Genomic DNA, 12,897 nt, shown 5'->3' with positions numbered 1-12,897 from the left:
GCCCTCGTACTGAATATTTATGGAAAGAAATGAACCAGCTTTCTTCGCGAGTGAACCAGCTTCACACGAGCATGGGTGATGAGCCAGAGCTGGGTGGGGTGAAGTCCTGGCCCCACTCACGCTTCTTATTGGTCAAAATGGGGATATGCACTATCGAAGATCGTGGCGGACATAGCTCAGTTGGGAGAGCGTCAGACTGAAGTTAACTTCATTCACTTAATCTGAAGGTCGTGTGTTCAATCCACACTGGCCGCATCTTCACTATCTTTTGCCATTTTTGACATCATCTATTCATTCAATCGATTCGTTTGCGTGGTGCGCACACCTTTTTTATGGTCTTGCTCAATTGCGCTTATTCAGAATGAGGTGAGAGAGAGTCCTGAGTAATAAGAGTGAGTTTGAGATGGCTGTTGCACCTTGATGGCCAGTAAAAGCCCTGATGGGACGAGCCTGTCTGTCCCCCATCAACGTAGAATCTGAAATCAGTGGCGATATCATCACTTGACAGCCAATCCAAGGCTTCGTTCATCCTTGGTAATCAAAAGTGAAGCAAGCGATAGCTCGCTTGCGTGCGTTTGGATCCAAGTGCCAAGACACTCGACCTGAGCTTACATTGTCAGAGCATTGGTGCGATGACTGATGACTGGTATCAAAACTCATAATATTCATAATCTTTTATCAAGTAATCGATGCGCCGATTTTTGAACTTCTCTCGACATTGTGCCGTGTACGCCCCTTGCCCCATGCCCCATGCCCCGGTTTCCCCCAAAACAAAACCGTCCTTTACGCGTACGGCCAGTTCTTGTTGAACGTGATACAGCTACCGTTGGCCGACGACGCAATATCCTTGTCAGTCAAGAAGATGCAGTACTTGGCCACAGCAGCGGGGTCCAGGCCCGTCTCGCCGCGCTTGTACTCGGGCTGCGCGGCGACCGTCTTCATCATGCCCTCCTGGTTGACGCCCGTCGCGAAGGCGTCCATGATGTTGGTGGTGTCCATGCCGCCGAGCAGCAGGGCGATGGAGTAGATGCCCTTGTCGCCGTAGAAGCCTGCGGTGTTCTTGGTGACGGCGATGAGGCCGTGCTTGGAGGCGGTGTAGGCGACGCCGGAGCAGAGGCCGCGGAAGCTGGCGTTGGAGCCGATGTTGATGATGAGACCGGGCGGGCCGCCGGACGCGGAGGTGGCGCCCTGGGCGAGGAACTGGTTGACGGCGGCCTTTGTGGTGAGGAAGGGCCCTGTGAGGTTGACGGCGAGGACGGAGTCCCAGGTGTCCTTTGCGCACTCGCCGGCGGGGTCGAACTTGTCCATGACGCCGGCGTTGTTGACGAGGACGTCGAGGCGGCCGAAGCGGTCGACGGCGCCCTGGACGAGGGCGGCGACCGAGGCTTCGGAGGTGACGTCGACGGCGATGGCGTGCAGGCGGCCGGCGTAGGTGTCGCGGTACTCGGCGGCGACGGCGTCGATGCGGGCCTGGTTGATGTCGGAGATGACGACGTTGGCGCCGGCGGCGAGGTAGGCTTCGGCGATGGACTTGCCGAGGCCGCCTCCTGAGCCGGTCACGATGACGGTGGTGCCGGTGTGAGTGGGCATGGTGGATTGTGCGTGTGTATGTATGTGTATGTGTGTAATTGGCTTAAGGTTGAGAGTTTCGGGCTTTGAAAGGAGAGAGCGGGAGAGACTTGGCTAGCGCGAGTGAGTGAGTGAGGTTCACGGTGAGGTCATGCGAGAGGAAAGTCATGAAGGCTCTGGAATCTCTTAAGTAAGGCCGGTGGACCTGTTCGATGGCACGAGGGGCAAACGCAGTCGAGGAGGGGCTAAAAAAGTTGCGGGGCGGCGTCGTTGCGGGGAATGATGGCACTCTCGATTGGTGGCGCTGTTGACGTGCTTCGTGGGTTATCGTTCTGGAGCTATTTGGGTGGAATCGTATTCGGGTTCGACGATGTTTTAGGGGTGAATCTTTCTCTTTCCTTTCTTTACCTAGCACAAGCTGGGCCTCGGTGTGTTTAACTCCCGATCGGTGGCCGGCATGAGCCGTTTGTTGGATGGAGTTTACTTGACGCTGCGCCCTAGCATCCCGAGCCCGGCGCCGGAACAGCTTGGTTTCGCTGTGGTTGGCTCGTTGGTGTTTAAGTCGACGGATTGGGTATTTTCAAGGTGCTGACTGCAGATTTTCCGTCGGGAAACCAAGTAGCATGCTGTCTACAAGACCATACTGAATGTATCTATTGCAGGATTGATGATGAATCCCTCAATGCCGAATACGCGTGTGGGCCGCAAGAGGGGTATTATTCTTCAATCTTTATCCCACCCGAAGCCGTCACCGCTCATGTGAACCGCCGCAGCGCACCCACGCGCGCGATGTAGCCAAGCGCTGCAGTTCCCGGGGTAAAGTTTCGGGTGATCTTCTCGATGCCCCTGGCTATCGCTGCAGTCTCCCAGTCAAGAAGACACGAATACGGCGGGGGCATCCCTGGCTGCATCGGGTTCGGTTTCGTATCTGCGGGCGGAACCTCACACTTGTCAGGCCTTTGACGTGTTGGCAGAGCGGCAAGCGGGATGAACGCAACCACCATCGATTCTGCACGCAATTTTGTGTTGGTGTCGACGGGTTCTGTTTCGTGGTTTCTTGGTTTGCTTGTCAGGTTGTAGGTGTGGCGCATACAGTTTGGCTGGTGATCAGACTGCATGTCTGAAGTCTGCAACTTTTCCCGATTGACTTACTGGATGTGTACTCGTTTGCGACACTCTTACTTAAAGATTTGGGATTTAGCATCTTGGTAACGATGTGTTGGTCCGAGGCATGACAGTAAAGTACATGTGAATATGTCTAGATTATTGATCGTCTCAAAGTTTCCCAGGATCACGTTGTGAGAGTTTCCGACCTAGGAAAACACTTGTTTAAAACTGGTTTTCTCCAATCAAAATTTCTTCTGTTTTCCATATGTGAGCACTTCTTGCATCAAACTTTGAACATTCTAGCTCATTTCTAAACATGAAAGCTTGGGAAATTTGGCTTGTAAGAAGGCTGGAGACCCCAGTGGAAAGCCCCAGACCAAGGAACATCCAACTCTTGAACATTGATTCTCAGTCTTCTTTAGAAAGTCTTAGGCCACAAACTATAGAAGATATGGCCATCATGTTTTAATGATCGTAAAATGTTGACGGAAATAATGTCTATAAGCGTTTGGCAGTTAGCTTTATTGAAAATAACGCAAACTCAATGTCCACAGGCGGTTAATGACACAAAGTGAGAGGGGGGTATACAAAGGACAACAGATCCTGATTATTCTTTAGATACGGGCTCAAGTTTTCGAATGATAAACATTCTTGATCACACACACAAAGAACACAAAGTCGTATTTACAAGCGCAAAGTATATTCAAAGAACTCTCAACAAACGAACTAATGACTGTTGTCTCTCGAGACTCCAGAATGTCAAGGTCTATACCAGCTAGGCATCCTGAATCTAAGTCCATCGCTGAGAAATCTTTGGACATACTCCCCAACGACATGATAGAGCGGATCCTCCTCCAGAGGCGCAGCAGCGGTTGGCGAGCCACTTGCACGACCTGCATGACTTGCGGGCACGGCATTCTGAAGCTCAGGGGTTAGCGGTACTCCATAAAAAGGGCCTTGTGAACGGGTGAGCGCTAGATGAGTTTGGCGGCCAGTTCTTGTGGCTTGCTGCTGCTGCTGCTGCTGCTGATGCTGGGGCTGATGGCATGGCATGTCGAGGCCCCGTGTAATGGTCAAGGTTGCAACCCAACAATCGTGGCACTCTTGTCCAGGAGAGTATTGGAACTCGTACCGGCGGCCGACGGGGCAATAGTCGAACAAGCGAGGGGGTACTCTGCGAAAGCTTCGGTCGAAACTTTCCTTCGCCGCACATTTGTAGGTCTCGGGAAGATGGCGCTGTCTGTCGTCAACTACGCGGCACTTTGGGCAAAAGTGCCACTGGACGAGGAGTTTACACATGGCTGTGGGTGAGTTCGATAGACTTAGTTGACGTAAGTTATGTGTATGGTGGATGGAACAGTTGTAGAGTTCGTTGACGAAGTACCCAGCATTGCAGAATAGCGAAAATTTATATGCCGAGGGCGTGGAAACAATGAGTGTCATTGTGATCAAAACAGTGACCTGTAGACAGCAGTTGTTCACAGTGTCCAGCCAGAACAACGAGCGCTGATTCAGTATTCTCGGGAGAAAACAAGCAGACCAGACCGGCTTCGTCACAACTTCAGCTGAGTCAAAGAACGCCCTCAACGCCAAACAATCACGTTGACACAAGACCTTGGTAGTCATTCATCATCAATTAGGGTTACTTATATTAGGTGGAAAACAAAACAACATGCAACACTGAGAGAATCCTCTCAAAGTGGGAATTCTTTTCCTGGGGAGCCCATTTTCTTGGGATTTCAACATCCCACCTAGCGGGAAGCGGTGTCGATGCTAGCTTACTGACCGCACTGGCCCTCGATGATGGCAGTGGTGCCGTTGACGGTGCATTGCCCGTCAGCTTCACAGGAGCCGGCTCCGGATCCGTCGGTGCAAGCCAGGCCCTCGTTGTCGGCGGCGGCAGCTTCATCGGTCGCTTGGTCGTCGCCATTATCGGCGTTGTCGTTTCCGTTGTTGGCGTTGTTGTTATTGCCGTTGTTGGCATTATTGTTGTTGTTGTTGTTGCCTCCATTGTTAGCATCAGCATTGTTGTCGTTTCCACCGTTGTTGTTTCCTGCGTTGGCGTTGTTGCCATCGTTGCCGTTGTTGCCGTTGTTTCCTCCGTTGGCATTCGCATTACCTCCGTTATTACCGCCATTGGCGTTGGCATTGCCTCCATTGTTGCCGCCGTTGCCGCCGCCTCCGCGTTGACCACCACCGCCGGCACCGGCAGCTCCGGCACCACCACCGCCGCCACGACCACCTCCACCACCTCCACGGCCGCCGAAGCCGCCGAAGCCGCCGCCAAAACCGCCGGCACCTCCGACGGCACCACCGCCACCGCCACCACGGCCGCCGCCGCCGAATTGGGGAGTAGGAGCTGTAAGAACAAAACAGTCAGCGAAAACGTCCTTCACGAGAACCATGAGATCCTTGAGGGCTCACCCGTCAACGCATTGCCGGTGAGAAGGGCAAGAGCCAGAACAGTGAGAGTGGTGTAACGCATTTTGACTGCTGGAAACGAACTAGTGAAAGTTGCCCAGGGAAAAGATTGAAGATGAAGAGCACGAGAAAATGATCGTCAACGACCTTGTAATCTTGGAAAGGAATAAAAGATGGGCGTGCACAGCACTGAAAAGAATGGTTAGACACACAAGGGAAGAGGAGGACTGAATGAAGCGGAGGAGGAAGATGGGAAGATCAACTGCCCATCTTACGGCGGATCTTCTTGGGTCTTTTATGTGCTGTGTGCTCTTGGAGCCACCACTTGCTGTAGGGGGGAAGCCAGGAGGATGGGGAGGGCCACTTCTCGCTTGACCTTGCCATCTGGATCCCACCCCAAACCATCTCGGCCGATGTCGAACAGCAATGGTAGGGAAGCCAAGATGCCAGTTCTCGGCGGACGAAAACTGGGAGAGGAGCGGTCTTGGGAGCTACATCACAGCCGCCCAACTTGCAACATTGGAAGTTTAGATGGCATGTCGTCCCAAACCGAGCATTGACGTCTGACGGGATGGAGACCCAGAGCCAAGAGCCCCAGTATGGGATGACTTCCAGTGGCAGGGACGAACAATCGAATTATGTAAAATGCAAACAAAACCTCAAGGCCATCTGGTGTGCCTGGCTCTCATGTGGTGGGCGGCTCCTGCAGACTGCAATCCACCCACCCCGGTTCCCAGGGCCCTCACTAAGCTTCAATTCATGGCTAAATTGTTAATTGGAGCTTTCCATCTCACGCAAGCCTGGTTCCTGCAGCGATGGCTGTTTTGGATTGTTCCTTGGCCCGCGGCCCGGAGAATTTGATCTGCGGAAGACGGGGGTTGCTGAAGCACGGGAACTGGGCGGGTGCTGTGACGGTGTCACGGTGGCCGGGGTTCGGGTGGGTTTAGACGGCCGAGGGGAGCCCGCGGAGGTGGTTAAAGGTGATTCAGCCGGCGGCCCCCCTTTCCCCGCAATTTCTTCTGTTATTTCTTGGGTGCTTGTTTCGACGGGTTAGAGATGTGACGGCTGAGCGTGGCGGATTGCGTGGTCGATCTACACGTAATGTGGGCTGGTGAGAGTGCAGTGACACCGGGGGTGGGCGTCCGACTTCGGTAAATTCTTGGCTCGTGTTAGGGACTTCGGTGGGCGGTGATATTGTTTGCTGGAGCCAAGATGGCAGTTGCTGCAGGTTGGGTCCGGGAAGGGGGAGTTCTCAAACATCTGGAACCTGTTGGCGATGGCCGTTTGGTGCAATGGCGGGTTGTGGGGAGAGCTTTTATCGAGAGGTCGGGCGCATGCGCTTGCGTCTCGAGATGATGGTGTGAAGTATTTCGGCACGTCCAAAGTTGGTGTGACATAAGTAAAGCAAGAGGGAGAACTGGGTCAATCAAAAGAGTATGCTTTCTTGTTCTTCTTAGATGCACACTCTCAGCGACAGGTTCGCGGATGCATGTCAACGTCTTGACTGAGCAAGAAAACAGTTGATGTCAGCGGCAGATGCCCTTGGCAACGCATCAACTTTTGACGATCCTCCTTGTGGAACCCATCCAACAATAGCAACCAAAAAAGATGGACGAGCGATCAAACTGCAAAAAATTGGGCACAATTGGCGATCTTGTATGCCAACTGTTTCTGGTTTTTCTCCGGAGGAAATCCAAGGAAGGTTGTCAGTCAGCGCGGTTCTATGAAGCGACCCCCAAAAGGTCTGTTGCGGTCGCGAAAAAAGCAAAAAGGGAAGATGCGGCCAGTGTGGATTGAACACACGACCTTCAGATTAAGTGATTGAAGTTGACTTCAGTCTGACGCTCTCCCAACTGAGCTATGTCCGCCGATCTTCGGGGGATAGTTCCGAAAAGACAGCCCATATTGTGGGCCGGGCCAGGAGGGTGCGAGCCTTGGCGGTTGACTCGTGATGTGGGCCCGGGACATGTCCGCCGATGCCTCACCGAGCTGGCCATGTTACTTCCAAGCATGAGCTGAGGAAGGCACTGTGACATAACTCCTGCTTTCGAGGCCGTTTCTAACCACTCGGGGCAGGAAGGAGCGTGGTGGATGGATTGACGAATCAAAATATTGAGGAAAGTGTGACTCTGCGATCCAATGTCGAAGAAAGAGCAAACGACACACCTGCAATCGCAAGACCCGGACTGTCCAAAAACGGGATGCAACAATGACACTATTCATTCGAATAATTATGAACCATACACGAGGAAGTCGTGCTTTTCTGTTCTGTTCACCTCCTTCCAAACTCAAAGAAATCAGGTATGAATGTTTTGCGCCTTTCCAATCGCCATGTTCATGTACCTCCCAAGGTATGCCCAGTCGTCCTTGCCCAGTATGTTCATGCCAAATACCTCACCAATCTTCATGAATCCGGACATCTAATTCCCCTCCCCAGATCAAAGTCCTTCCCGACCGAACCTCCTGCCTAAATAAACCCAATTCGGAACTCGTCTGCAATTCCCGTCGGCGCCCTCAGCCCAAAGTCCGGCCTTCTGTGGTCTCCATAATCTGGCCGTCTCTGATCGCCAATTTCAGGCCTTCTTTGATCCCATCTCGGTTCCCGAGAGGAATGACCCGCTGGAACACTTGATTCCGGGCTCATTTGTCCCTCCGACCTCTCAGTTGGCGTGTATGGTCTCCTCCCAGAACTGGTCCCGAATGTCGGGCTTGCCAAGGGACTCGGCAGTGGCCAGTTTGCATCACCTGAAGGCACAGCTACCAACTTGCTCGGCGTTGGTGGTTGTTGCACTGCTTGCATTGGAGGAGAGACCATGGCGAAACTTCCATGCTGTACGTCCCGATCGCCCCATCCTGCTTGCCTGAACTGAGGGTTTGATGCCTTGCGTTCCAGTTCGACAGGAGGCGGAGGTTGTCGTCGGTTTGCTGGAGTGATACCGTAATTGCGCTCCCCCTCCCCTGGCGCCACCCGTTTTGAAGCTGGCGGAGGCCCGATATAACCCTGCGATTGGCCGTTTCGATCGTTCTTGGTTGCAGGAGTCTCTGGGCTGGCCATCTCTTGAGGATCCGAATCCTGTCTCCCCCGGCGCTCCAACGTCCGTCCACGGGCATCAGAGTTCGTTCTCATCCTCGGTTCAAAGTTTGGATTCTCTCTCGCATCCGAGCCCATTCGTTCTCTGGCCTTGACCCAGTCATCTGCAGGCCTAGCCGGGCTTCTCAACGGCCCCTCGAACGGGACCTGGCGAGGTCTCGGAGGCGGGGCACCAGGGCTTGGCAAACCCGGACTTCTTGCCGCCTGAATTCTAAGCGGAAGAAGAGGCAGACTCTTCAGCTCCGGTGGCGAAGGTCGAAGCGCGCTTCTCGGCGGTGGGCCCGTCGGTGCGGAGTCGATTGGTTGCTTGGCACCAAAGTTGAGACTGGTCGGGTCTTCATCAATGTCCATCGAAAAGCTCTGCCGTCTTGGTGAGTGGTACGTCAGCGTGTCCCGTTTTGCGGCGACGTTCTGAATGATGGGCCTAGGATATCGGCGCTCCTCTTCACTAGTGCGCTCGGCCGATGCTGTTGGAGAAGGCAAAGAAGTCGGCCCAGGCCTATAAGCGTCACGGGTGGTGTTGACAGCGGCGATCTTTGGTTTGAAATCGGTCTTGATAGGGGGTAGGGACCCGTTGACCGACTGCGGAGGAGATGGGTACGCTTTGGCTGGCGACAGGGGCGCTGGTGTCAGTTCATCATGCTTCGGTATGTCTCCAGGGTTCAAGTTGAACTCGAATTGGCCCAGAGGACTTCGGGGTGCATTTGAGACACTCGGCGCGGCGCTCGGCGCGACACTCGGTGCGAGACTGGGTGCGAACCCGGGAGACCGGGGGCCACCTGCGGAGCCGGCCGGGCTGAGGGCACCGTCACGAGCATAATGTACGTCGAGAGGGTGGACCCAGCCGGCCTTGCGGCCAGGCGAGTTCGGGGTTCCTGGCTCACTGGTGATGATGGGTGGGGTTGGCATGATTTTCAGGTTCGTCACTGAACCGTTCTTCCAGCCCTTGTTCAGGTTGCTCTCAGATCCCATGGGACGGACACCACCCTTGCCACCCGGGGCACTGAGATCGACCAACGAAGATGAACCTCCATTCAAGTACGGTGCATTTGGATGACGGAAATCGGCGGCGAAATTCTTGTTCGACATGGCTGTTCCAGGACGCGAGCCATACAGCGATGAGCCCCCGGCAGCCATTTGTGCATTGGGGGGCATGAAATTGTCAGGCATGTTGGCGAAACTTCTATTCGACATTGCTGTTCCAGGGCGGGAGCCATTGATCATAACGGGACGTTTGAGGTCAGTTCCGAAAAACTGACCCTCGCCGAGCATGTTCTGATCGATCCTCTTTCGCTGCTGCTGCTGCTGCTGCTGGGGCCTCGGCTCCGGAGCTTTCTCAACCTTCCTGCAAAGAATTAGCCGTCGGTTCCGCGACGAGATGATTAGGAGCGCACTTCTTCTTATCCGCACCAAATTTCATCCCCAAGAACGACACCATGGTTGCGGTAATTTGTCTCGAGAATCTGCGAACGTCAGCCGAATTACTCGACAAAGAGGGGTCCAGAGGGGCATACTGCACAAAAGTGAGGGTACAAAATGAGAGCTATGCACTGAATGGGTCCTGATCCCGGAATCGGACAGCCTGACCAAAGACTTTTTTTTAAAAGAGAATCCAGCCAGACAAAATGGGGGGAGGATCAGTTCAAAGTCGCTCGAGGAATGAGTGGATGGAGCAGTCAATAGCTCCGATGACGAGCAGCGGGAGCGTGAAATGCGACCGAGCAAAAGAGTGTCGTGGAAAGAAAAAGAGCGGCGGTGGTTATTGCAAATGGGCCATGTCGTATCTTCCCGGGTGACAAGTCTGTTTTGCAAAGTGTGGAGGATGCGTTGGGTGATGGACAAGGGCGACGATCCTTATTCGCGACCCCAAGACAGTTGATCCGTTGCAGGTTCAGGGGGTAAAGAGTATATCTTTCCCAAAGTGGGAGCCCGGGAAAAGACGAACTGGCCGGATCAATGGACAGGGCAGAGCTCTGGTGGGGTGTTTTTGGGTCAGCCAAAGTCGAGCGAGGGCGGACGAGAGAGTTGGGCTTGTGTGAATGGAAAAGAAACGAGTGGTGAGTCCTTGCTTGCGATGTCTGTCTGGCGTAAAGAGTGGTGAGACCGAATATTGATCCCTTCAGAAACAGGTACAAAAGAGAGGACGGCAAGGAGTCGAGGACAAGAAAGACAACGGAAACATTGTCGCCAAGTCTTTTTCTGACGAGGAGGACGGGAAACAAAAGGCAATGGAAACAAGCCCGTGACGGGGACCATGATCCGGAGCAGGCCGAGCTATTGCGACGTCGTCGCGGTCGATGGAGACGGTGGACCACGACCGTGTGCTCTGTGGAGATGACGAACAGGCCTCTTCCCAAGCACATTTTACCTCTTTGGGCTGGCGGTTTAATGAAACGGCAGCCCGATGAGTGCGCGACAACACGACACCGTCGAAAGGTCCCTCGCCGCCCCGACTGACGGCCGTACTAGCAACTGTGCGTTGCAATTTCAACCCTTTGCCCCTTTTGACGTAGGTTCGCTTCCTTTGAACAGGGTCTCCACGCGTGCACGTCAATACACTTTGGGAGGGGGGAGGGCGGCCGGCCGAATGGGAAGAAACGAGTCCTTCAGGCACCGCTTCGCTGCACCTGCAAGGAGACTGCAGACAGGGCTCAGGCACACCTGGCACTAAGCCGGCGCGAGTTGTGACGAAGTCCGAATAGGCTGCAAAGGGAGCCAACAGGACGTCGAGAAACCAGCAAGACCCCTGGAAAACCAAGAGCTGCAAAGCGGCCAAAGCCTTACCTACAATGCGATTGACCCCGGAAGAAGGGTCGAAAACGACCTCGTGACGACGACCGATAAAGCGACACAGCAATGATAAGTGCATCCCCGGAAAATACCACCTGAATGGGACCCCAGGATCAAGGGTGTCTGCAACAGCACACCCGCGAACTCATCTCTTTTGAGTTTCCCGCAGTGATAGAATTCTTGTCGCTAGTCAGTCGCAACGAATGTTGCCTCCATCGTGTTCGTCGTCGTGTCTGCTTGTTGCTGCGAGCTTCGGCCAACTGAAAGGTACATTACTCACCTGCCTTACGCTCCCATCCACCGCTTACACTGGGCACCAGCTAGTGCAAGCTTGGAGAACAAGCAAGGGGCATTTAGCCAGGCTTATCAAAAAAGGAAACAAGACGCCAAATGGACAACACGCGATGGACGGGGTACGTACTACAAGCTGACTGCAAATAGGGGTTTTCCTTGGACTTGTGCCGTCTTTTTAGCTTTTTAGAAGCTGAAGCTTGCTGGGCCGGGCAGTTCATCCGAGCATTGATGGGACCTAAAAACTCCTAGGTTGGACGACGGCAATGGAGTTGACGGAAACCCAAAGGACCCGACAATTCGACAATGCACCCCGATCATTCCATGTCGATACGGGAATGCCATGACCGCTGACATCAGAATACCCGGTGCAGGTGGATCAGACGACGTCAAAACGTGTCCGAACTTCGATTGAGATCTTCAGGCACAGCCAACACAGCGAAACATTGTATCCTGGTTTTTTTTGGGTTTCCACTGCCCGAGCCTCTTGTTTTCGGGAGTCGTGCAACATGTGGTCTCGCCCCAAACAAAAACCTCCGCCGGATCTTCCACTCGTTCTTCCGCGGCTGGGTTCTTCCCAGGGCGAGTCTCGAGTCAGCTTGATGATGTTCAATGAGGGCGTCGTTCCCTTTCCACCCCACCACCATATAGTCGATAATCCAGCAAGGGCAAATAACCTCAGACAAACTATCTCGTCCCTATCTACTTGAACCGAGGAGAGGGAAATGGGGGCGGGACGGCGGCCGATGCAAACACCAGCGAAATAGGAGGAGGCGCATTCTCGCCCCTTCTTTGGATCGCTGGGATGCGCTGGTTTGTGAAGAAAGTCGCAACTGGCTGCAGAGAGCCACGAGCTGTGCCGTGCCTGGCTAAGAGGTAACCCCTTCAGCTGACAGCTTGTCAATAGCGTCGCCGCCTCGATTCCGCGCCTAAACCGAGCCGCCCCCTCGACTACTGCACCCGCTCGGGCGTTTCCATTTTAACTCGTGAAAAACGAGACTTGACTTTCATGCAAAAAGGTTTTGCCTCTCCCTCCCCTTGCTCACTGTTGTCAACTTCTTGATCGATCATTTTACCTTATCTGCTCCCGATCTGATCTTGGCATGGCTGGGCTTGTCCTTCGGCCTCTGCCGTGCGCCACGAGGCAAATGCATGCGTGTAGCGAGTGTTAGGATGGAAGGGAAAAGGGGAGGGGGGCAAGCCGCCGCAGACAACGAACACGAAGGTAATGCCAGCTCGCCTCGGCCGTTTTCTGCTTGCCAGGCACGGGCATAGTCCGCTCGCAGGAACGATACGAAGAATGGGCTCCTTCAGGTGAGCGAGTGACACTGACAGGCACAGGTAAGAGGGCAAAGGGACGGATGGGCACATTTGCCGACCAAGCGGAAAGGGCACTGCGATCGTCGGCTTGGCACAGCTTGAAGTCGCGATGTGAAGATGGATGGTGTTATGTCATTTGCAGTCTACTGCGTTCTCGTGCATCTTATGTCACGAGACGAAAAGTCCCCAAACCGTCCCAATTTCCCGTCCCATTCGTGTCCGATATTCCCTTAAGCCAATGTCTGTCTGATCTAGATGAAAAGTGTCATGCGTGTAATATCGCCCGATTAAAAAAAAGAAGAAACAAC

The 12,897-nt window shown here is 53.9% G+C and overlaps 2 protein-coding genes across 2 annotated transcripts; both read right to left on the bottom strand.

Moving 5' to 3' along the window:
• Window positions 1-783: 783 nt before the first annotated feature.
• Window positions 784-1,590, bottom strand: CGCA056_v012052 (3-beta-hydroxycholanate 3-dehydrogenase (NAD(+)) 2; the record flags this gene model as incomplete). The annotated part of the gene is made up of 1 exon (XM_037327296.1): window positions 784-1,590. The coding sequence occupies one exon, from the start codon at window positions 1,588-1,590 to the stop codon at window positions 784-786; it is 807 nt and encodes a 268-aa protein (XP_037173995.1).
• A 5,974-nt stretch (window positions 1,591-7,564) lies between these two features.
• Window positions 7,565-9,626, bottom strand: CGCA056_v012051 (uncharacterized protein; the record flags this gene model as incomplete). Its single annotated transcript, XM_037327295.1, has 2 exons — window positions 7,565-9,533; window positions 9,583-9,626. 2 exons carry the CDS (start codon window positions 9,624-9,626, stop codon window positions 7,565-7,567), a joined length of 2,013 nt encoding a protein of 670 aa, XP_037174363.1.
• Window positions 9,627-12,897: the final 3,271 nt, after the last annotated feature.

This window comes from Colletotrichum aenigma (genome assembly GCF_013390185.1).
Source record: "Colletotrichum aenigma strain Cg56 chromosome Unknown KSG_Cg56_contig08, whole genome shotgun sequence".
NCBI lineage: Eukaryota > Fungi > Ascomycota > Sordariomycetes > Glomerellales > Glomerellaceae > Colletotrichum > Colletotrichum aenigma.
Note: the sequence above shows the minus strand (reverse complement) of the source record. Positions and strands in the feature narration are given on the sequence as shown.